The sequence below is a fragment of the Parasteatoda tepidariorum genome, chromosome 8 (assembly GCF_982258835.1).
Source record: "Parasteatoda tepidariorum strain Cologne lab strain chromosome 8, Ptep-v5.0, whole genome shotgun sequence".
Lineage (NCBI taxonomy): Eukaryota > Metazoa > Arthropoda > Arachnida > Araneae > Theridiidae > Parasteatoda > Parasteatoda tepidariorum.
In genome coordinates, this window is record NC_141762.1 from 59,596,468 (window position 1) to 59,622,397 (window position 25,930).

At 29.5% G+C, this 25,930-nt stretch overlaps 1 protein-coding gene across 19 annotated transcripts in view; it reads right to left on the reverse strand.

Moving 5' to 3' along the window:
- The window catches only part of LOC107453525 (potassium voltage-gated channel subfamily KQT member 1), a 443,886-nt gene that overhangs the window by 62,379 nt on the left and 355,577 nt on the right, over positions 1 to 25,930 (reverse strand). For all 19 annotated transcript variants that reach the window (XM_071181310.2, XM_071181312.2, XM_071181301.2 and 16 more), the window contains exons 2-3: positions 12,738 to 12,828; positions 5,966 to 6,092 (exon numbers count right to left, since the gene is read on the reverse strand). In XM_071181310.2, coding sequence (XP_071037411.1) covers positions 5,966 to 6,092; positions 12,738 to 12,821 — 211 coding nt within the window. In that variant the 5' untranslated portion in view covers positions 12,822 to 12,828. The remainder of the gene's footprint in view (positions 1 to 5,965; positions 6,093 to 12,737; positions 12,829 to 25,930) is intronic.

Below are 25,930 nucleotides of genomic sequence, written 5' to 3' on the forward strand. Positions count from 1 at the left end.
TAGCACATTAAATATATGTGTAATGATTTATTATTGAATTTATGTGCATTCAGTATTTATTGACAGTAGCATTATAAATAGTTCTTAAACTTAATATATAAATCTGCCTCAAATTACACTGGAGAACAAATTGTTTTTTTCTGCTGCATGGGATTTTTTTAAAATGGATGTTTTCACATCAAATCTGCAGTCAGTTTCCCAATGAGGGAACCCATATTCGAATCCCAGTGATGACTGGTCAATAAGAATTCTGCTCCCCGTTCGCACCGACCACAGTGCTGAGATAAAATATCCTTAGTCGTAAATAGATCATGGGTTAGAATCCCCTTGTCTTCGGACTAACCGTGGAATGTTTTCATAGTTTTGCCTTTCCATGTAACGAAAATCTTCAAAATGTCCTCCAATAAAGCTACTTTGTCCCAGTGCTAAATCCAGAAGTTCTTAGTCCCCTTCTTTCCGGTTCTTTGTGGAGGAGTTTCCTTGTATTCTAGGTTGAATTCAAAATTACAAGGTTATGAAGTTGATAGTCGTAAACCAAAATATGGGTCTGCTATTCAACACAAGTAATAATTATAACATAAAAATTTTGGGTAAGAAAATATGACTCACTGTTTAACTATTTAGTATAAAATAAAGTATTGAATATATCCGTTTATACAGGATGCTCCGTAAAGGCCGCTCTTTATATACTTGTGTCTCATGTGTTTTGCGAATGCTTATCAAAAATGAAAGCGAAAATTATCGACATTGAGGGTAACAAAAACATTTAATCAAGAAATAAATGAAAATGCTATCGAAGTTTGAAAAATCACAGTATAGATGGTTGCGATAAGTAACAAGGCAGGTTTGATGGCAGGCGCGAGGAAACAGGAGTTGAAAGACGATTGTCGGAAACATTTTTAATTTTCAACCTCTAATTAAACCTGTTTTGACTTTTATTATACTCTTCTGTACCGTGATTTGTCAGAATTTTTCAGTGTTTTTTTTTTCTTCGCTTAGAAATCAAGAAATTAATCCTCGACCTCCCAAGTGTATACTTTTTTTGATATGGATTTTCAAAATACATGTTAAGGTTGTAAATACACCTAATGCCATGTGAATCGTTAAGTTTAAATAATTTTTTCAACAAATTTTAATTATATTTTCTCTCATTTAAATGCAGCTATTAGTGCGCGGTATAAATATAAACACACATTAGGATTAATGCAAAACCTAAAACTTTTATACGAATTGCTTATAAAATTAAATCAAATGACATGTTTCTTTTTCAAGTAGCTGGAAAAAAATGATTATAAAGGAAAAAAAAAGCTTTACTTTTCATTGGTATTGGGAAATTTATTATTATGAAATTATTATTTGAATTAATGAAGGGGTTGCGTGCAGTGCTTTCGTGTGTTATCATTTTTGATCTTACATAGTATGCCCAACCTCATTTATCTTTTTTTAAAAGTCTTTAAATTATAGAAATAAAATTTCGATTTCAGCAAATGCCTATATGATCCCGTTAATTTCAGTAATTTTGTTAATGTATTTGCTAGAGGTTATTTCTAGATTTTTTTCCTCGTGTTTCATTAATTTATTTCGCGCACATTTTTTTTAATGTTTAAGTTTAATTTGAAAAGCGTATAATCACTACAGTGGCAACCGCTAAGAATATTTTTAATGATGCTCATTTCGTTTATTTCTTTCAAATAAATAAAGAAAGAGCTAAGGAACTGAACGAGGTATTAAAATAATTAAATCAATTCCTGTCTGAATTAACGTATCACGGAATGGTTATAAAAGTTAATAGTCACATTTTTCTTTGAAAAAAGAGAAAAAAAACGCTTAAAAACCTATATTTTGTACTGCGGGGTCAATTATTGATTAATTTATATTTTTAAAGAAACATTTTTTATTGAAAAACATCTCACTCTTTTCAAGTTTTAATATTCTTGCCCATAGGGTGTTGTATGTGGTTTACCTATGGGCTCGAAAACATTTCATGGCTAGACTACGGTCAGTGACCTACTAAATGTGTTCCAGTCACTGACTGTAAAAAAAAATATGGCAGCAAAACTATCGTGGCATAAAAATATTGATTTGACCGTAAATTGTTTTTCATGCTGACCGTAACTTAATTTTTATCCTTAAGTGTTATCTTCAGCTCATGCCTTGATGTTGTTTGAGACAAACTGAATTCTTTGTTGAATCAAGGCAAAACACGAAACGAGGCGAAATTGTTTGCTGCTGCTAACTGTTGAAGACGTGCGTGCTTACCGATGTAGAGAGATTTCAACAGAGGTGCTCTTTGGTGCCGATTTGGCTTTAAACTGGTCTTATCCAATGTCTGATGCTATAATCATTGTGGAAATGGGAGTGCATCCCCGAATTAAGTTAGGAAGCTTGATAAAATAACCGTGTGAAATAACGTCTCTACTAATTTTGCTGATGTTCGTCACAATTATGGGCATTGCACTTTTATCTCTAAGAGGGGAACAGGTTAGATAAATTAATAATCAAATATGCTAATTTTGCTGAGATTCTCTATAATTATGAGTACTAGGCTTTGTTCTCAAAGATGGGTGAAAGTTGCAAAAATTTATGGCCAACATTTCAAATTTTGTGGAAATTTGTTAGAGTGTAATGAGCTGTACAGCTTCCTTAAAATCAAATTAATGAATGATTTGCTGATCTAAATCAATTCTCATTTGAGAAACAGGTCATATTTTGTCAATGCTGCTGCTTCTTAAAGTCAAATGCACATTATGACACAGCTATCAGTATTTCTGAACTTTTTATTTGTCTCAATTGCGTTATATATGATTAATTTTAATATTTTCTTTTCAAATTAGTCTTAAAAATTTCCCAATGCATTCTCAAATTAAATTTTGTTGTAATTTTTTAAAAATAGTTATTTATTTTTTAGTCTATATGAATAGCAAAAAATGAAATATTTAATATTTTGCCACAAACTTTTTTATTTTAACTTTTAAAAATTGTCTACTCTGACATTTGCGTAATAAGTCAACCAGATTTTCCGAAAATAGCTTTGCTTCAATAGAAATAATGTTTCAGATTTTTTTTTGAAATAACCATAAAAATTGCAACATTCGCAATTAAAAAATAATTTAAAATAATGCTTTAAAAAATAAAAATTTGCGCATTACTTCATAATTGGAATGCTATCACAAAAATTGCTCATACTGATTTTAATTATAAAATTTGTATTAATATATTTTAGATACAAAATAATGAAACTAATCAGTATTTGTATTTTTTTTAAAAATATCATTAATTAATTAAAAAAAATCTTCATTTTATGAATCATTGTTATTGTAAATCGTTTATTTAAAAACAATTCTGAGGAAAAAAACAAAAAAGTTAATTAATGTTTTTAATATTGCATAATATTATCATGAGTTTTAAATGATAATTTTTAATTGATATTTTTGAACACAAACTTTTCAAATTAATCTGCTGTAGTGTTTTAAAAGTGACATACTTTTTATTCATTGTAACGCAATTTTAATTTTAATGCAGTAGTTTCTTTCTTATTACAGTAATAAAGTAATATTAATGGCTTTGCTGTTTGGTTTAGTGAGATCAGTATGAGTAATGATGTTATCCTTTCATTCCAATAAGGTAAAGTTCGTTAGGAATTCCGACATAATTCTTCTAACCAAAGAATTTGGAGGTACTTAAGGAAGGAGTCCAGACATCAAGGACAGTTTATTAATGATATCGAGATACCTGCAAATCCAAACTTAATAATCATAATAGTTCCCCGAATTTTGAACAGCAAAAATATTGCTCTAAATTAATTTTATTGTTTTATACCAAATGTAAAATATACAGAATTATATAAATTTAGCATATTTTGCTAGATTATAAAATTAACATTTATCACAAAAAAAGAATTCTAAGCTTAGTATAAATCTTTCCATGGCTTAACTATTATGAATATAAATTGAATCCAAATATACATTCTCAGAAATATCTGTTAAGAATCATTATTATTGGACATTGTGGTTTAAGGTACCGGATATTGTGATTCAGGATGATAATAATAGAGATCAGAGTTAAACGTTGAACCATATCATTGGTACCACTGGTTAATTTAACATTTCTGATGAAAAATGAATTTTTTTTAAATTTCATATTCATACGCGGTTTTTATTATGATATGCTATAGAAGAAGGGAGATCTTTTTGCATTTAGCTAAACTAAGGTAAATAAAGATGATAGTTTGGCACGATAACCAAGCAAAAATCGTCACTCAATATGATTAGTTAAAGTAATAAAAAAAGGAAACTGGATTTAATAAATTTATTTAATTAAGGTTAACAGGTTATACTTAGTGCTACATATAAATAAAGGAATTAAACATAAATAAAAATAAAGAAACAGACAGCAATAGTTTGTTTCTTCTATAAACAAGAATCATCCCAGTGTCCAAACACAAAATGACTGTAAAAAAGTAACGAGACAAACCTTTTACATTAAGAAAAAAATGTTTTAACATGTAGGGGAAAAGGAATAAGCTTAAACAAGATAATAAAAGGAGGGAGATAAGAAACAGTTGTTGGTATTAGTTGGAAATCTCAGGGTACAAGATGTCGAAATTAAATTGGAATAGATTTTCAAAAATTCAGAAATAGCTGGATACTAGAAAGATTATTAATTAAATCATTAGAAATTTCAGAATATGAAATGATTCCTAGAGGTCAAGGTCGATATAGATTAACAGCAGCGTTGATTAACGGCAGAAGATTAAGATGATTAAAATTGCAACAATGTCCAGAGATAAAAATCTATATTATATAAAACGCTAATACGTATGTATCAATAAAACCGATGATATTTCTTTTCTCGCTTTGGCAACAGTTTTCATTTTTAATTGATAGGCTTCGGCGCGCAAGAGTACGTAGTGAGCATCATATGTCTAATCGGGTGAATTCTCACCGAATTATCAAAAAAATCTCATAAAATTATCTTCATCGAAGCCGATGCTTTACATCCGGCGTTCAGTACTATTTCATATTGTTTTACAACACATGGTTTTAGCCCTCTGGTGGGAAAGACTTTAAAGCAAAACTTACAACAGTTACTTTTCTCAACAACTGAAATTTTGAATAATGTGATTAAGAAAAATATGTGAACTGTTTGCAATTTCAAATTAATATTGAAATGCACAGGTTTAGAGTTTTCTACAGTGAAAAGTTTTCGGAACTTCAGTGTTCAAAAAAGTATACGAAAGCTAGACGTTAAGAACGTATCCAATGAGCGAGCAAAGCGAGCATCGGATTGCGAATCAATACTAAATGAACTGCGAAAACAGTTCCGGGGGTTGGCGAGCGCTAGCGAGCAGGGGGCGAAGCCTCCTAGTCGTTATATAATGTGTAAAAAATGAATACCTTTATCAACCAGAATTCAATTAAAACTGAAATTTATAACAATTACGTTGATATTAAGCCTACGTTTTTCATTAGTAGCAAAATTTTTAAGTAGTTAATTTAAAATATAAATATAGTAAATTTTTAAACAATTTTAAAGCTTTCCTACTGCTGAAAGAATATTTTTAAGCACTACTGAATTGTTTTTGATTTACTATAATATGTCATATTTCGAAGTGATTTAAAAATTCTATAAATACCTTCTATGTTAAAGAAATGTTCACAATTTTAATCACATTCTTTAATATTTATATACATTTCATGAGCTGATTTTTGATACATGTTATTAACTGTGCCATAATTTTTCACTGCAAAATTGTTTGTATAAGGAATATATATATATATATATATATATATATATATATATATATATATATATATATATATATATATATATATATATATATATATATATATATATATATATATATATATATATATATATATATATATATACATATATATATACTTAGTGCAATTAAAAAATACATAAAAATTTCAATTACAAAATGAGCTTCAAACATACTCACCAATAACACAAAATGGACTTCTGAGAAACCTGAGTCTGCCGACCCATCCCTGATACCGGGACCTACAGCCAGCAGACCACAGACGAAGAAAAAACTCAAATGTGAACCACACTACCATTACAATTTCCTGAAATAAAAGTCAATATTATGAAATTCAGAAATAGAGATAAATAATGATTGAAGAGCTTAGTTCAAAGTTGCTTTTTGTAAATACTCCATATTCTATGTTTAAGAACACGATAGGGTCTAGTGTAAGTATGCAGCAGAAAAATAATTTGACTTTTGATAGAAAATTTTATTGACATTTTTGAACAATCTAAAATAGGGTTCTTAATCTCCCTAACATATTATTTCCTTTACTTGAATTATAATATACAGAGCATTCGGAATCTTCGCTTTTAATATGCATTATAGAGTCCTCGCAAGAAAAAAATAGAAGAAAAAACAAATGTCAAAATGAGGAGTCTCAAATTTAGAGAAGACAAAAACTATGAAAGGAATTAAATCTGTAATAAAACGTCCCCCCCCCCCTTTATTTGTCCTATTTATATTCCAAGTTAATTTTTGCATTGTTTTGAATGTTTCACTAGATAATAGAAATACATAAAAATTTGAAATGTGAACTGTATAGACAATTATTAAATATTTTGCTTAAAAAAATGCCAGGACAGGGTTGGACAAAACCAGGATCAGTAAATTTGCCTAATGTTTGTTTTTGGACTATTCAACACCAGATAATACCTCTTGCAGTTATTATTTTAAATTATTAAAACAGGTTTTGGGTCACGTTTAAAATCTACTCTTCTGGTAAATAGCGTTGTTGGATAAAATCGTAAAAGATTAACGTAAAAGTTTAAGGTGCAAATAATCTAATGCACTGCAATTTTTATAAACAATAATATTTACTGTAAAGTCTCTGAATAACTGTAATATTATTTAAATTTATAACCGCTGTTGAACAGAGGATCCAATTTTTTGGGTTTACAACTGCAAATGTTCAACTCTGTAGTCTTCTAATTTTGAACTCAATCCAGAAAACAAGGAAACTCCTGGATCAAGTATTGGGAAAATTTTTCGCAGAGAACCTTTTGATGGAATTAACTTACATTTGTGTTACAAGGATAGGAAAACTATGAAAACCTCCCATGGTTAGACTGATGGTAAGGGGACTCTTAGCCATGGTCTGTCTACCACTTAAGGATATTTTAAGTCAGCTCTGTGGTCAATGCAATCCGGGTGCGGAATTCATATCTACCAGCCATCACTGGGATTCGAACCCAATTCACCTCATTGGAAAGCAAACGCTCTTTCCCCTGAGCCACCACTGCTCTGAATCACTGTAATTAAATAAATATTAATGTAAAAATTATGGTATCAAAATTTGGAGGTGAAAATTGAATTTTTGATTAAATGGATTTTACGAATGCTACCCTCAGCCTATTGCTAATACTTTTTTCCGTATTTCTATTCATTATTTTTTTCAGTGCAGGCCAATTCAACTTTCTATGAAAGTAGGATAAAATGCATCGACTTTAAAGTATGGTAACATGAGACCAGTAATAATGCAGAGTTATTGGAAGGGCAAGTTTTATTGGTGCTTTTTGTTTTTTAATGTGATCAAACTAACGTAATTTATTAACAATTATTAATATATCCAATTCAAAATTACTTATGTTTCTTGATTCTTATATTCTGTATATTTCTCTGAGTAGAAAGATTATATTAGTTTAATGTTATAAATAAATCTTTAAATGGGAAAAACTTTTTTTATTTCAATATGTAACCGGTTTTATATGAACAGATTGGATAAAACGGGTAAATGCACATCCAAAAATGATTGAATTTTCCCTCAAATTTTTTTTTTTTTTAATATTAAACACTATTTATTTTTTGTACGAATGAGCTTATTTATCAACGGAAAAATTAAAGAAATGTTATTCACGTAGCAGCTTAGGGAAAAAAAAAGGAAAATATTATGATTTTTATCCAATTTACCCCAATTATCGTTTAAAAACAAAAAATATGGTAGCATGAGCTCTCGATTTTGATAAAAGTAACCCATGCTGAAGTCGGAAAACTGCTTAACAAATTTGTAACTTTCTCTCAGTTTGCACTTTCAAGTAATAGATATCTTTAGAAACAGATTATAAATTAGTAACCGCTGAAAACAATCTATATTCGGACTTAGTTAACTTTCCTCTCAATCTAATTTGAATATGGGTAAGTTTCAGTCAAAAGTAGAAAATATTTTTTTTTTTGAAGTCCGGCATTTTATAATGAAGCTCCCTCATCATTACGTTTGGTTTGAGAAGAAAAAAACAATTTCTGTGAATACAATGGCCTCGTATCTGCTGCGTACAGTGTGCAATATAAAAAAAAGACCGCACCTTAATAACTCTCGATCTAATGAATGGATCTTCACGTTCTTTGACACGTTCTTAATGATTCGAAGGGATGACCTCAAATATGATGTTATAAAAACACAAAATTACTTAAAAATAAAATAAAATATAATATAAAAAAATAGATAATTGTGTGTTTGTATATTTTTTTATATTATGTATTTTTTTCATATTATATTTTATTTCAAGATTAAGTAATTTTGTGTTTTTATAATTTAATAAATACAAATTTGGTTATAGCTGCATTATGCGCTTTTCCAATTTGAGTTTATGAAGTTAATGTTCAATGTCAATTTACCGTCCATTTTTCAATATTTAATAGAAATTTGTATTTGTGTTTGAATATGATGTTTAATTAGTGTAGATGATATTTTACTTAACGAAATCAGACACACGAACGTACTTTCTCTGAAAACATACATTTTTTTCGATGGGTTCGGAGTTTTGACCCCCAAAATATAGTGGGTTACCGAAAGCTGGGAAATATAATCCCCATAGTTAGGGCAGGAGATTTATCCAAAGTTTGCTCCCTTTAATGTTAAATTTATTTCTCGAGTATTTTGCCATATCTCGAGAACTTTTTAAGTGAATTGAAAATTTTTTGCTCAAAATTTTAAAGCCTCCCTATCCAAAGATAATTCCATACAAAAAATAAAATTTTGTAGCTATTTATTATTTTTTATTGTTTTATTAAATAATAGTTGAAAAATATTAATAATTATAATATAAATATTAATAAAATATTAAATAAAACACACAATTTTTAACATCATTTTGAAGTCAAAATACGAAATTTGAGCAAAATTGGTCGAATAGCTCCTGAGAAATCGAAACTAAAAAATACACCTTATTTAAAATTTGATTACTCAGGAGCAATTCGCTTAATTTTCGCTTAAATTTTGTATTTTGGCACCTAAAATTACATACCTTAAAATGGTATAAATATTTATACCTCACAATTCAAAATTTCTTTTTACTATTCTTAAATAAAATAATAAATATTTATTAAAAGCTAATTTTTCAAGTAATTGTGTTTGGATAAACGAATTTTCTAATTGTGTGCAAAATTGTTTAAATTCGTTTGAAACGTTCTCGAGATATGACAAAATGTGCAAAAAATAAAATTAACATTAAGAGGTCCAAATTTTTAACTCTCTTTTAGCCAAACTATGGGGACCATATTTCCCAGATTGCAACTGACCCCTTTATTTTGAGAGTCAGAAATCCAAATAAGTCTAAAAAAAGATATATTTACTCAAAGAAAGTATGCTTTTGTGTCTGATTTCGTAACTTAAAATATCGTCGCACTAATTAATTAGCATATTTGAAGTCACCCTTTTGAAACATTAAGTATGAGTCCTAGAACGCGAAGATCCGGTCATTAGATCAAGCCTTATTAAAGGTGGTCCGCTTCTTATTTTGAGGCACTGTATACTGTAAAAGTAGACACTCAAGTATCAAGAAACTTTGTTCATTTTTAAAGAAACCGTTTTCTTGTTTATGCTCCGAGCTAAACATTCCTCAAAGTGATGAAATAACTATTGTCAATTCTTCGGAGAAATAAATGAATTTTGTCAAAACTAAAAATAAAATAAAAATATTTCGTTAATGTAATTCACCTTCCCCCCAAAAAATAATCTTATAATGCCTAATGTACTAACTTTTCGAATAATCACTTTATCGTATGTACCATATCGGTGGATCACTGTTATCTCAACAATACATGAGGGTCAGATAGAACATTAAAAAAAAACTAACACCCATGCTCGAAGCTACATTCGAACCCGGGATCTTCTTGGTACGAGACATTTCCTTGACCACCATATAAGCCGTTCGGCATACTTCCCCACTTTACATTGGATCGTCTAGTCTTCATTCTAGTTTAGTTATTCTAGTTAACTACACCCTATAACAAAAAAATCGACGCACCAAGAAGGAATTGTCCGATTGAAACAAAAATTGGTGGATAGGAAGACAATGTACAGAATAGTAAATGATTAAAATTTCAGAACAATTGAATCATTTATTGCAGAGTTACAGTAACAAGTCTAATAAGGTGTTGACCCGCCTCTAGTCTGGATACAAACTGCCACACGGCGTGGCATAGACCGATAAAGCTCTCGGATGGTCTCTTGCGGTATTTCCTGCCAAATTCGATCCAATTGTCGAACGAAGTCATCAACATTCCGTGCCAGATGCAATCGCCTTCCCATCATATCCCAGACATGCTCGATGGGAGAGAGATCTAGTGATCTGGCAGGCCAAGGAAGAGTTTGACAAGCTTGCAGACAGTTCATAGCAACACGTGCCGTATGTGGTCTGGCATTGTCCTGCTGAAAAACCAGCCCAGGGCGCTGCAAAAGGAACGGTAGCAAAACAGGTCTTAGGATGTCGTCGACGTACCGCTGTGCAGTAAGTGTACCTCTCATGACGACCAAAGGGGTCCGGCTATCAAAGGAAATGGCACCCCAAACCATAATGCCTTATTGAGGGCCGGTGTGCCGTGCAATAGTGAAGGCAGGTTCCAACCTCTGCCCTGTGCGTCTCCAAACACGCCTTCGATGATTGTCAGGACACAGTTGGAATCGGGATTCGTCGCTAAAGACTATACGTCCCCAGTCGGCATCATTCCAGCCATATCTGTTCAAAACATTCATGCATGCGAAATTTCAAAGCAATCGGATGATTGCTTCTTGGTGCGTCGATTTTTTTGTTATAGAGTGTATCTTCCGCAAGTACAACGATGTTGTTTTAAGTTGAAGCGATTTTCGTCATATATTTGGAAGTTCGAGTTATGTGACGAAATAATTCTCAAAATTAACGAGACATAGCTCAATGATTGCTGAATCGTCAAATGTGACAGTTTTATTTCAAAGAGTTTAGACATATCTTTCTTCGACGACAATAAAATAAAACTATTTTTAATATAATTGTTATAATAACACATAACTTTATAATGAAGTATCTAATCAATGAAATAAAACATAATGTCTATATACGTTTACAAAAATATACTTCCTAAACTTCTCTAATGCAGAAAAAACAAAAGTCAATAAGCCATTTTTTTATTTTTTTAACAGTATTAGAGAGAATTGATTTTATATTTCTGTCGTAGATCTAAAACTTTCTTAAACTTTCTTGCTTTATCGCGGCAGCGTTGGAGAAAATATTATTTTATGCTAATATCTTAATACAATCTATTTTTTAACTCAGTCTCTTCTCATGTGTTAGGGACTAAGTTACTATACTGATATTATAATTTTTAATTTATAAATTATAACTATACACATTATAATTTTGCAGCATTATATTGCTGCTAACTGTTTCGTTTTTTAGCAGCGAACGCGAGTTTTACTACTAATTATTACTCAATACTAGGTTTACTACAACCTATTCCTTACCTTTTTTTCAGCGTTAGAGAGGGAATTTATGACGAAGTTCAATTTTACATTTTTGTGTAAGGATAGCTATTTACTAACTTTTTAGCATAAACATAGCATCGCGCCCAAAATGAGTTTTAATACAAATCTCAATACTACTGTTTCACTAAGAGTTACTTCGTGCTTTTCGACTTTTTAATGAAGCAAAGCTAAAAAGTTTTAATACAAATTATACTTTTATCTAATTGTTTTACCACAAATCATTTATTACATCCTTCTCATTCTATTATACTCTCACTTTTGTCGATCCTTGAGCTGTATTTTGTTAGTTTTGAGAATCATTTTGTCACAAAATTACGTGATTTGTGACAACTGAGAGGTTATGGTGGAAGATTGTTAACTATGACAAAACTAGAATAAAACCTCAATAGTAAATAAAGTGATGAAATGAGCTGACCAATTGTATGGTGGTCATGTAGTTGGCCTCGTACCAAGAACAGGCTCCCTTTTGAGTTGTTGGAGGGACAACTGTAAGGTGCCCACGAAAAAATGATTATTAGAAATGTTATATACATTAGGTACTACGCGGGTTTTTTTTAAAATTTTTTGGCGAAATATAACTTCAATTTAAAATTTTAAAATTTTCTCATATTTAAAATTTTTCTTCCTTCAGAAGATGCGGGGATAGTTATTTCATCACTTCATTTCGACGAAATTTTTGCTCGGAGTATATACTAGGAAACGGTTTCGTCAAAAACGACGAAAGTTTCGTGTTATTTAAGTATCCTTTTTTTACAATGTAACAGTATTAAAAATTAGTTTCACAAAGAATTATGTTGTTTCAAAGATTAAGTGGAAAAATATTGGTATATTTGATACGTTCGATATTCAACCATTGTAAAAATTTTTTAATATTTTTAACGAGAAAAAGAGAAAGAAAAAAATAATAAGGTAAAAAATATATTAAAAATCTACAAACATTAAACTTACCATTCTTAATAAAATAGCGCTAGCAAGTTCTTCAAATTCTTCGATTGTAGAAAATACGCTTAGCACCAAGCAGAAAAATACCATGCAAAACCTGAAATATAAAATAATAGCTATTTATTTTTCAAAAACATTACATTAAAAATATTGACTAGTAATAAAGGTGAATACGCTACTTTGGAATTCTGGATATAATTAGCAAATACAAATAGATGGAAAAAAAGTAAATACCCCAAAAAACAAACTCTAAGTTGTTATGAAAAATAAAACAATAAGGAACTTTTTGTGGATGTTGTGCAATGAATATGTTGTATTTATTCGTTTTCATGTTAAAATGATTAATTAAATCGTTAAAATAATCAATGATTCAAATTTTTTTTTATTGACACTTTAGTTTCAATTTTCTAATTGCAATTGCAATTTTAACTATCAAATGTAATAAAGTAGTAGTTACTAACTTTGTTTAATACTCTAATTTAGTTGTTTTGGTTGTTATTGTTTTGTTGTTGGAATTAGAAGAACGTTAAAAATTTTGATCATATCGAAGCACAAAATAGTTTTTTCCCCAGCAACTTTAATGTGCTAAATTGGATATATTATCGGGCAATTGGAAATATTAATCTTTCGTGAGCATTTAGGTGATCCTACATGTTATTAGCAGGGTGGTCACAATGTAATGGCCTTCGGTGTATATATATATATATATATATATATATATATATATATATATATATATATATATATATATATATATATATATATATATATATATATATATATATATATAAGGCCATTACATTGTGAACACCCTGCTAATAACATGTAGGACCACCTTCAGCCCTCAAAACTACTAGCACCCGCCGTGGCATTGATTCCACAAGGTGCTGATAGGTAGTCTGAGGTATCTGGTACCAAGCGCTCACCAACTGCTCCTGCAATTCCCTCACATTGCGAGGGGGTAGCGTGGCAGCACAAATTTGGTTTTCCAAGTAAGGCCACAAATGCTCTATTGGATTAAGGTCAGGTAAATTTGGAGGCCAAGACATGACTTGAAAGTCACTGGAATGTTCCCCGAACCAATCCATGACGATTCGACCCTTATGACATGGTGCATTATCCTGTTGGTAAACACCATCCCCTACAGAAAAAACTGTTGCCATGAATGGGTGAACCTGGTCTGCAACTATGTTCAAGTAGCTTACAGACGTCAGGGTTTGTTCTTTGAGGATTATGAGTCCTAATGTGCCCCATGAAAACATTGTTCCTGGGCGAGAAACCATGAAAACCTGGGCGAGCCCATTGTTATATATGGAGGATGGTCATAACGTAATGGCACTACGGCGTATATAGCAAAAAAAAATGATGTCTAAGCAAGGAAAATATTAATTAAATACTTTTCATCCCTAACATGTAAAACAAAAAGCGATGATAAAAATCAAGAATCGAATGAGAAATTTCATGAAAAGTCAGATACCGAGCCAACGTTGGGCCTGGTTAGTCAGAAATAGCATTTCGATTATAAATAGGTGTAAATTCGATATAACATAAGTTAATTAAATTTCAACAAATTCTCATTGACATACAAAAAAAAAACTTCAAGTTTAGGGCTTTTTTGAAAAAGTTGAAGAAGTTGCTCGTATTAGCTAACTAAAATTCGATTTTATATTATCCCAAAACGTCACCGACTTTTATAAAATTTCAATTTTCAAATTCAATTTATTCACTTCAAAATATTTTCACTCTGAGCAAATACATTGCTCCAGCGAAACTTACTTACAATAACAACTCAAGAATGAAAGGGGAAAAAAATGTATCTTTTTAAGAAAATAAAATAAAATATGTTTCGGTAGTAAAAATCACCAAAAATCATGAATACCACCCGGTTTTCGCTCTGAGATGATTTACACACTGTTATGAAAACCGTATTTACTCACTTTGGCGAGTTGGTGTTTCTTTCGGAAGACTAAATTCTTTCTCCGAGAGAAGTTCTAAATCTAAGCCTTTTTCAGTTATGTAGTCACCCTTTTGTATATTTACTTTTTTGTACTAGCGCTACTAAAATATCTCTTTTGGGAGAGGAAAGAATTTTTTTCTTTTGATCACGTGATGATTTCCAGGCGCAGAATTTCGGAATCTCCTTCATTCAAGCAGTTAGAAAATTGGCGAAAGGAAAAAAAAGTGCTTTATTCCGTTGAGACCGGCGTCAAAAGTTCTGCCCTCCATTGTAGCGTGGATAGATTATGTTAGAAATACATTTCATGGATGAGAACATATGTTGATAATGGAATCAAAATGTTTCGCCAAGCGTTTTTCAAAAATCTCGAGATGTTTGTATTTGACTAATGGAATTCTAAATATAAATTTTTCCCTATGCAAGGGAAAATTGGCAGCCTTTGGCCGTTAGTGTAGAAAGTGAGAATAAAGCTATGAGGACAATTACGAACATTTGTGCCTTATTTAATAACAAAATAAACAGTTGTATTAATAATATATACAGAATAACACTCCATTTTCTCGTAATTTTTACTTATATATTACAACTTATTTTATCAATGTGTTATTATTTATTTTAAAAATAGAATAAAATGTTTAAACAATTACGCATTTTTGAATCACTTGGAGCACATAAGAGACACAAGTAATTAAGGATGTGTTTTTTTAAAAATATTTAATAGATATTTTGATAAAAGCTAGTCAAAAACAATCGCAAAAAAAAATATTAATATATATCACATGTACTATTATATTTACAAATATTTAACTAGTAAATATTATTTTATAAATATTTCATAAAAATATTTATTAATATTTTTAAATATTTGGTCACACAGAAAGAATTCGCAAAAATATCAATTCATTTAATGTGGTGTGTTTAGCATGTGGTGCGGGTAGTGTGTGTATAATATTCAACAATATTCATATATTGAAGGTATTTTCGTATCATTAATATTATTATTTCTTTATTATTTTGTTTAATAATGATCAAAAATCCACTGTAGTGTAAAGATACAAATTTTTATATAATTTGAAACTGCGTAATTTGTAAATGACAAAAACCTTCATTTTTAATAAAATCAGTCAGATAATTTTTTCTTTGTAGTAAAATTATAAATAAAAATCGTATTGTCTTAAATATTATAACTAAATTGTATTCTTTTAATTATTATAAATAAATTGTGCAGTTGCTTATTATGACTAACCCGTTAAAACAAGTAATTACGATTATGTCGATTATCCCTCTAATTTTATTGATAATACGTCTGATCCTTGAATGAAACACGTAATTATACATCTAATCCTTGAATGAAACTCGTAATTACACGTCTAATCCTTGAAAGGAAAAAAATAATTATACGTCTAATCTTCGAATGACGCTTGTAATCCTTTAATAATTTGCATCAATACAGAAAAATATGATACTTAGTTCAAAAATTATTCAAAGTGTTACGTTTTATTAAGCCAACTGCAATAGCTTTTTCCAAAATTTTTTTGACAACACATATTTAAGTAATATTTAAACTACTTAATATTGTATCGTAAAACACTTTGATTTCTCAAATTATTTCCAGTAAAATATTGATACTATGATTAAGTTTTAAAATTTGCCGTAACATATTTCTATAAGTGTCTAATAAAATATAGTAAGATATATTAGTTTGGTATAAAAGGAAAGGAAAAATCTTTTAAGCTTTCAAAGGAAAGATACGTTGTATTCTGCGAAGAAAATATAATTTTTAAGATGCTTCATGACATTTCTTTTCTGGACCATTAAAATGAATGAAAGAAAGAGTACATTTTTGATCGCAAAACATTTTTTGAATGAAGCATTTATTGCTAGCAATTTTTCAACAATTTAGAAGCTAATGCTCATCGTTACAGAATTAAAAAGAATATATTTCTAAAACTGTTGAAATTGCTTTGTAGTTTTTTTTTAAATGAATCATATTTTGTCGACAGTTTAGTAGCTCCATAAATTTGAGCAGTACTAAAAATAAATATAAAAAACTCAAAACTTCACAAGTCTTTTATTTCTTTCATTTCTTCATTTATTTTTTTACTGCTGTTGAAAATAGTTTATTTTATAAAATTTATTTGACATTATTGCTTTTGTCTGTTAGTATCTATATTATTGTGTGTTTGTTAGTATTGTGTGTCTACATTAAATGAAGTAATTGACACCTTTGCCGATTCTCTTTACGTCTCAGCATTAAATGAAGTAATTGGTCTCTTCCTATGTATGTCTGTCTATATTAAAGGAGGTAATTGATGTCTTAGACTATTCTTCTGTATATCCACATTAAATGAATTGACACATTTGTCTAAGCCCTTTATTTATCTGCATTAAATGAAGTAACTGACCTCTGTGCTGATTCTTTTGTGTGTCCACATTAAATGAAGTAATTTTTTTACCTTTGCCGATACACTATATGTTTCTAAATAAAATAAGTAATTGTTGCATTTGCCGATATTTTAGAGACATCTCACTGTGTTGCTTTTTCATTCAGATTTAACAACTGTATGTTTAAGAATTTCAATTTTGTAAGAGTTTTAAGAAAAATGCAATATTATAAAAAATATATTATACAGTAGAAAGCAATGGTACACACAAAAAAATAATGATTAACTAGTGTTAAATTTCAATGAGTAAACTTTAAAACAAAAGATTATTTAAAAACATTCTTTTGTGACAGTATTGGACAACACTACAAAAAAAGAATGAGGTTAATACAAAGAAATATTTATAAAGACATTATATAAATTACAAAAAAGTACTTAATATAAATGACAAAAAAGTACTTAACATAAATTACAAAGCTGTAACGAAAGGGGATCCATGGATCAAAACGTGACAATTCCCAATTTAAAACTTATTAATTGAATTAAACAAATTACATTTCATTTCAATAATAATTTCTAAATATTATTAGTTAAAAAATCAACTTAGGTATGGAAATACATTTAATGTTGTAATTAAAACAAGAGATATTACATATTTTTTAAATATCATTCATTTTACCGTTTTATTATTGCAATGGAAAAGTAAATGATAAATAGAAAAGGTAGTTTTCCTTATTGATTCCAAATTTTTTCTTCTCAAAATCTTGTGTAATCATCCATATTTTCCTCAAAATTAAAAAAAATTATTATTTTCTACATTCATTAAATGTCTAAATTTTCTCAAAGTTTCATAATATCTTTTGTTATTAAAAATTAATGAAATCATTGTGAATATTTCATTTCAGTGAAACCAATAAATTCCAAAGGGAACACGGACGATTTAATTAAAATCAGGTCTTCCCCAACGAATTTAATAATCGCCATAAGTTGTACTACGCCACACCCACCATATTTTACTCGTTATTGGCAAACTGTCCACTCGTCACTCATTCCCATATTTGCCGGATAGTATTTGCCGGATAGTGATTCTTCTAAGTCATAATAAAGGCATTTTTCAAGGACATCTACAGCAGTAGAGCAATTAACTTTAAGCTTGGCGATAAATGATATAGAAGTGAATTTTTTTTTAAAAAAAAAAGAACATTTGACGTTTTGAGTGAAAATCGTTCGCTTTTATGTTGGCCATTCGTTGAGAAATATATCGCGATAGAGAAGCTTTTCCACAGTAATTGCTTCCATTAAAAAGAAAGAATCCAAGTAAAAATATTAGACTTCTATTTAATGTTTGCGGAAAATAAGTCTTATCTATCGATTTGAAAGTGCTGCTGTACTTATTTATATTGATCTTGGGAAAGTTTTGGTTTACTCTGCCTTCGCTATGTTGAATTTTGGGCTAAATTTTTTCATATTCGCTTGCTCGATGCTTTTCCTAATAAACTTTTGAAGAGTATAATTTGAAAGAACAATCTAAAGGTGAGAAATAAAAACTTCGCTTTAATAAAGGGAAGGAAGCACTTGATTACTTTTTTTTCTTCCAGATTTCTTTTTTCAAATAATTGAAACAATAAAATTGTTCAAGTAGCAACTTCGGGCAAGCAATTTATTTTTTCTGTTCTTAAGCTTCTTGAAGTTTATTTCCTTTTTGTTAAAGTTACCTGTCTATCTTCGAATGAACAATTTTGCCAAAAAATATAAATTTTTTATTCTTTTCGCTTCAAAAAAATAAACTCTTACATCATAAAGCTACAAATATAACTTATCATATTATTTCGATAGTTGAATTTCATAACTAATTTAGAAACTAGAAAGTGTATTCTGACTCACCGGATGTACAACAAAATTCTTTCATTTGATTTAATATGTTATAAAAATATTTGCACTGATTAATTAAATACACTCCAAAATGCATCTGGAAACAAGATACGATATATATCATTTCCCTGAAATCATGATATATATCCTTTTACCTTAACCTAAAGAAATTTCATTACGAAATTTGATGACAATTTTATGAATTCGATTGCGTTTAGCGCTAAAACTTAATTTCTGTTAAACATTTATGTAAATAGGTAAAAAACATCATATACCTGCTTCTTTTAATATTTTAAGGTATTATTCTGGAAAGGTTTTAAAATTTTGTTTAGCTTTTATTCAAGAATCCATATAAAAGTCATAATAATAAGAACTAAAATGAAAATTGTATTACATTAAATAGAATTGAGTGTACAGTAATTGACGTGAGTCCCAAATTTATATAGTCTTAAGCCTCAAAAATTTTAAAATTATGTAATATTTTTAAACACAATTACTCGTTTTCATCATTTATTAACGCATTTTAGCCAACAATTAATACTTTTTTTTTTATCAAATATTTATTTAAACATAATTTCATCGAACCTAGGCACTTCACATTAAATTGTCATAAACCGCTTTGGATAATGCTGAAATACTCTGTTAACGTAATTTACGCTGAAGCTAAATTTACTAAAACGCTAATTTACGCTAAAGATAATTTCCACAAATTTAAGGAAATATGTATGAAATATTTACCCCGACCTGCCCCAACTTAGGGCATGCGGGTAAATGTTTATTAAAATCAAGAAAAACAGAAAAGTACATGAAATACAAAAAGTGCAAAAATACGAAAACATTACAGAGTTTGATGGCAACAGCAGTAAAACAATTAAAATGCTCGGTGAATTAAAACGATCCAGTAATAATTTTAAGGAAATATGTATTACTAATCATACGCATAATGCTAATTTATTTATTTGTATATTTTAATTGGGTAGTAAAAGTGTAAATGAGGATTGTGTTGTTCAGACGAACTTCAGGAAGCGAATTAGTACGAGAGTTTCAATATCGTTAGTTTTAATATCATTAATATTATCATAATATCATTCGTATAATTAATGGATTGACGAAAAGATATTAAGTATCGAGTAATAATGTAATAATGTTTCAGTAATAATATTTTCAATAACCTTGAAATGAGTAAACAGTGTAAAAAGTGTGGTATTAACCGAACAACGAATGCTTATTCCGTAATATCTAAACATAGTAACATATGAACCTTACTTGAGAGAGAGCTAATTTGCTCTTCCTTCCAACATAACGCGCATGCGCATTGGCGTGAAAAACCAAACCTCGCGTTAGCTGGTAATCTAATATAATATTGTCATAATGTTTCTAAAACTGGAACCAAGTAGTAGGATAAAGATTCAATGTACCAAAGTTTGTCTAACAGTGTCATCAAGATCTTTGAGAGGCTAGCGGGGAATCAACGTTGCTTTGCGGAATGGTGACAACAAGGCTTGTAAATTGTAGTCGACAAGGTAGTCCTAAAAGTATGGAAAAATTCGCAAGTGCTGTATCATCAACCATACTTCCCAGACCTCAGCCCTTTGAATTTGTCTCGTTATCAAAGATGAAGGAAGCAATTCATAGCATCCGCTTCAAATCTGTGACAGACATTCCTTATCTTTTAGATCTGTTACCGGCAAAGTATGAAATCCGGCATTATATATAATGCCTAAAACTAGCCGGCAAAGTATGAAATGATTTATATTTCACACATAGCCTAGGCATAATATATAATACCGGATGCTATTTAAGAAAAGTATGAAATAAACGTCCTGATGAGGTTATTATGTAAATGATGTGCATGATACTGTGAATGACCGAAATCGGTGCAGTGGCCCTTGACTAGGACTGGGCGATATTTGAAATTATATATCGTGATGCATCGTCAGTTTTGCATCGCGATATAGCGATGTATCACGATATAGTATTTTTGAATTTCATTTACTTGTAAGGCACAGAAAGTCAGATTTCTATCAAAACTTCTTACTCAGATTGATTTAAATCAATTTATAAATTTGAAGATATACATGTTTTGCTTAAGAAAGATATTAAATAAATTGACTACAATGTACAAATCTTACTTAAAATACTTATTGAAATGTTTGTTTAGAAATTCATAATACGCGGAAAACAAAGTGTTAAAAGCTTTTTTTAAAGCGTTTTTTACAAATTAATATTTTCTTGTACTATTATGCATAAATAATTACATAATTATTAAGTTCGATCGTAATGTTCAATTTCTAAATGAAACGTTAAAAATTATTTGTATGTTTAAAACAAAGTGCTAAATAAATTTTAGAAAAAAAAAAACGGATTTAAAACACTATTTTTTATTATTATCATTTCAGTTATTATAGTTCTATTATAGTTCATTTACGTCACACTAGAGCTGCACAATGGGCTATTGGCGACGGTCTGGGAAACATCCCTGAGGATGATCCGAAGACATGCAATTTTGATCCTCTGCAGATGGGATGGCACCCCCGCTTCGGTAGCTCGACGACTTGCACGCGAAGTCGAGCACTTTACGGTGGAACAGTTTAACGAGGACCAATACCACACACCCTCGGTCCCTACGCAGACTGATCCAAGTGGTCACTCACCCACACACTGACCACAACCAGTGATGCTTGACTTCGGTGATCTGCAGGGAACTTAGTCTTAACGATCAGTCCACTGCGGCACCTTATCATTTCAGATAAATAATTAAATTAAATTAAATAATGACCGAATTATGAACGAAAAACAAAGTAAGATTTAATTTCTTAAAAATAAAAAAATTGTGATATTCGATAATATGTTTAGCTAATTAACAAATAATATGAAAAGAATATTTTTCTATACATTTGCTGAATCTTGGATATATTTTTTCTATTCCCAGGATATACCATTCCTACGAATTATTTTAATTCATATTTCCAAATTAGTCTGATTTCATTTCAATAAATGATCCTTTATATCAGGAGTGTAATTTTTCAAATAATAACATAAATTTAACTTTGATGTCATAGAAATTAATTATATTAAATGATTTAAAAAAATGAATAAAATACGCAAACTTTTCAAATTTTTTTGTATAAACAAAGTTGATTGTCTTATGTCCAAATTCAAATGACAAAAATAAATTTTGTTTTAACTTTATTTCTAAAAATAAAAACAATAAGATTTATAAATTTAAAATCAGTAATAAAAACTCATTAAATTATTAGAAGTTTCATCCAAAAAGTTTTTAATAAATTAAAAGAAAGTAAAAAAATAACCTAACAAATTCAATTCTTTATGGGCGCCTAAATTAGATTGCGAATAATTTTCACATTTAAAAATAAAAAGAAGTTTTTTTAAAAAAAAACTTATCTAATTAATGAAGAAACTCTTCTTTATATATTCTTTTCAATAATAGATTGCCTTCAGAACAAGGTAACATCGGCGATCACGAAGTTAGTCCCACTGAAAATAATCTACAAGAAAAGTCGCGACAAAGAAAAAAAAGAGCAAAGAGGTGCGAAAAGGAACATGCGATATAACGATATGTGTTCTTAAAACTCTCATTCTGATTCTACAGCTCACCAATCAAGGCCATTTCAACATAACGAAACGAACATCGTCTTCCACAGCGCGAGTCAACATCCGAACGTAAGAGAAGAGTCTTATATCGCTATATCGGTATCTTATATCCTTGCGTGTCTTATATCGCTATATCGTTTTGCGCTCGTTGTCTTTACTCAACGGCTTAAATCAGATTTCTGATGCATCGCCTTGAATGAAAGTCGCTGTATCGTCTTTCCGATATATGCGTTAAATCGATATGTCTCGATACATCGATTTATATCCCAGTCCTACCCTTGACCTTAAAAAATCATCAGTGTAGGGTATACCGGGCAGATGTATACCGGGGAATGGCACTTGACCTTAAGAAACCATTGCCCGGTATACCCTACTCTGACGTTTTTTTAAGGTCAAGGGCCACTGCCCGGTATATATTTGCCCGATACTCCAAACACTGATGTATCTTTTAATCTATCGTCAGTAAGGATTAAAATATCGAATAAATGTAATTATATCCACGAATAAATTAATATCAAATCGGATGTAATAAATATTTCGGATATTCACCAAAGCGACTATGTGACTATCAACATTCACCGGTGAAAGTCAACAACCACCGATTTCAGTCATTCACAGTAACACGCACATCATTTACATAATAACCTCATCAGGACGCTTATTTCATACTTTGCCTAAATAGCATCCGGCATTATATATAATGCCTCAGCAAAGTATGAAATACTTCTCATATATCATTCTTTGCTTAAAAACTTTAGGCATTATGTATAATGCCAGCATTTCATACTTTGCCGGTCACAGATCTACAAATAGCTGCTTTAGAAAATATTGTGAGGCTTCCTTAATCATAGTAACGTGTTATTTACAACGCAAGTTTCATTTCAGATTGCATCTATTTTATTTGTATAAGTTTGTATCAAACACACAGTTCATACTACTCAAGTTTCATTCTTCATATATGTGACTATCATATAAAAATTTTCATTGAGATTTAGACTGCTGATTTTGGATAGCGTAATATATAATTTGAATGTTCTGGCTTATGTATTAAATCGTAAAATGAATATTGATAAATTGTTTTAAACAAAATTATGCTATACCAAATTATTAAGTAACATGGCTAAATTTTTTAAATTCTACATACATCAAAAGGGAACATTATTTTCAATAAAACTCTTTATAAAATACACTTATTTCGAATAAAAGTTTACTTGAATTTTTTAGAGCAAAAAAGTTAAATTTCAGATTTAAATAGTTTTAAGATTTTTAAAATGTTTGTTTTTCCTTCCGAGATTGTATTTTTTTATGAGACAAATTTTAAAAGAAAATTTAACGTGACATGATATTTTTTATTTTGTATGCATTTTAAAACAGTTTTTTGTTGGTGATCTAAATTCAATAAAAAAAACATAAGAAATCTTTTCAAAGTACGTAATTTGTTATCACTGGCGTTCCATTCATGTTAGGTCATTAACTATAAAGGAAAATGCAACAAAAATTTCTAAATATTAAAAAAAGTTTTTTTTCCTAAAAAATAACGTATCATGGAAACTGTGTCTTCAGCTGATAATAAAAGAAAAAGTCAGATATTATAAACAAACTAGATACTTTAGGAAGTTAGCGAATAATATTAAGCAGTTTCTTTGTTATTCTTCAGAGACTAATTTGCATTTACTCAATGCAAAATATCTTTCCAATTGTGTTTCAATAAATTATTTTAGATAAAGTTTGTTTATTCTTTATTCAAATTAAGTTCTTTGGGTTGATATTCCATTATAATATAAATTGAAAAGTTATGGAAAATATTCATCAGATTAAAAAACTTTTTTCATTTTGAATTAAATTTTGTCATAAATCAAGCTAAGGATAATTTAATCAGTGCAAGTTGTTAAAATATATTTATATTTCTTTCAAAAAATTTTTAATAAGAAAATGAATTTTATTCCAAATAATTTTGAACAAGAACATTAGTCAGAATGATATTTTAGTATTTAACAAAATATTATATAATTTAACGAGTGTGATTGTTTTAAAACAAATTAAGTTTCATTAATGTTCGAACATTTAATAAACTAATTCCTACTACTTTAGTTGCAAACTAATACTTTGTATTTCGTACAATAACAAATAAATGTATTTTTTTAGTAATATATTTTTTTAATTTTGAAAGTTTATAAAATCTCTAGAAAAAGTTATTTTCCTCTAATTTGAAAATATTTATTTTGCTTTCAAATGTAAATGTTTTAATTAACAAGAAAGAATAAATATAACTAGACAAATATTTCGAAATAAAATATGTTTCACTAAAGCAGATTGTTAGGGATAGAGGAATAAATAAATATAAGCAAATGCGTAATAGAATATTGGATTTTGTTTGATTTGGAGTTTATGAAAGCCGAGTAAAGAAAGCAAATCTATCAATGTCTTCTAAAAATAGAGGTTTAAATTTGAAAATAGAATAATAATATCTGGCCTGTACTGTAAGATGGTTTTTTCATGACATTTAACTTGTGCCAATTAGAGTATAAGCTTCTTTTTTTAGAAAAGTATTTTTGTTTTAGCTCTTAAAAGTAAAACATTCCCGCAAGAACTGATTATGGGGCAGGAAAACAGAATTCCGCAGCCTTGAAATTCTGAACCCATCCCAGAAGACGAGATAACTTTTGGATCAAACATCGGGACAAACTTCTTTTTTGCAACTCACTAATGGAATTCTAAATATAAATTTTTCATATTCTTCTCCATATAACGTAAATGTGAGTTAATACTACGAAAATCTATCATGGTTAGCCCAATGTCAAAGGGATTCTACCCCATGATCCATCAAACACTGAGGATATTTTACGGCAGCACTGGGGTCGGTGCGAGCCGGGAGCAGAATTCGAATAAACCAGCCTCCACTGAGATTCGAGCCTGAAGCACCTCATTGGGAAATGAAGGCTTGATCATATGGGTCACCGTTTCTCGCCGTTACTCTTTGATTTGAAATTGGGAAGGCTTCAAACCGCAAACAGGCATCAAGCCCCAGTTCATTATAATGAGAATCCATTGCTTTAACCACTGAACCAATGCGACACTTTACAGCCCTTATCAAATGATACTTATTGTTAACTGATACTATTGTTAACTATACTACAAATGATACTATTGTATGAAAATTGGGAAGGCTTCAAACCGCAAACAGGCATCAAGCCCCAGTTCATTATAATGAGAATCCATTGCTTCAATCACTGAACCAATGCGACACTTTACAGCCCTTATCAAATGATACTTATTGTTAACCAATACAAATATTTAGAATTGTATTAGATTAAAAATAAGCAAAATGGAGCTACATGTTTATATATGAGTTGCTCATTTATAATATTATA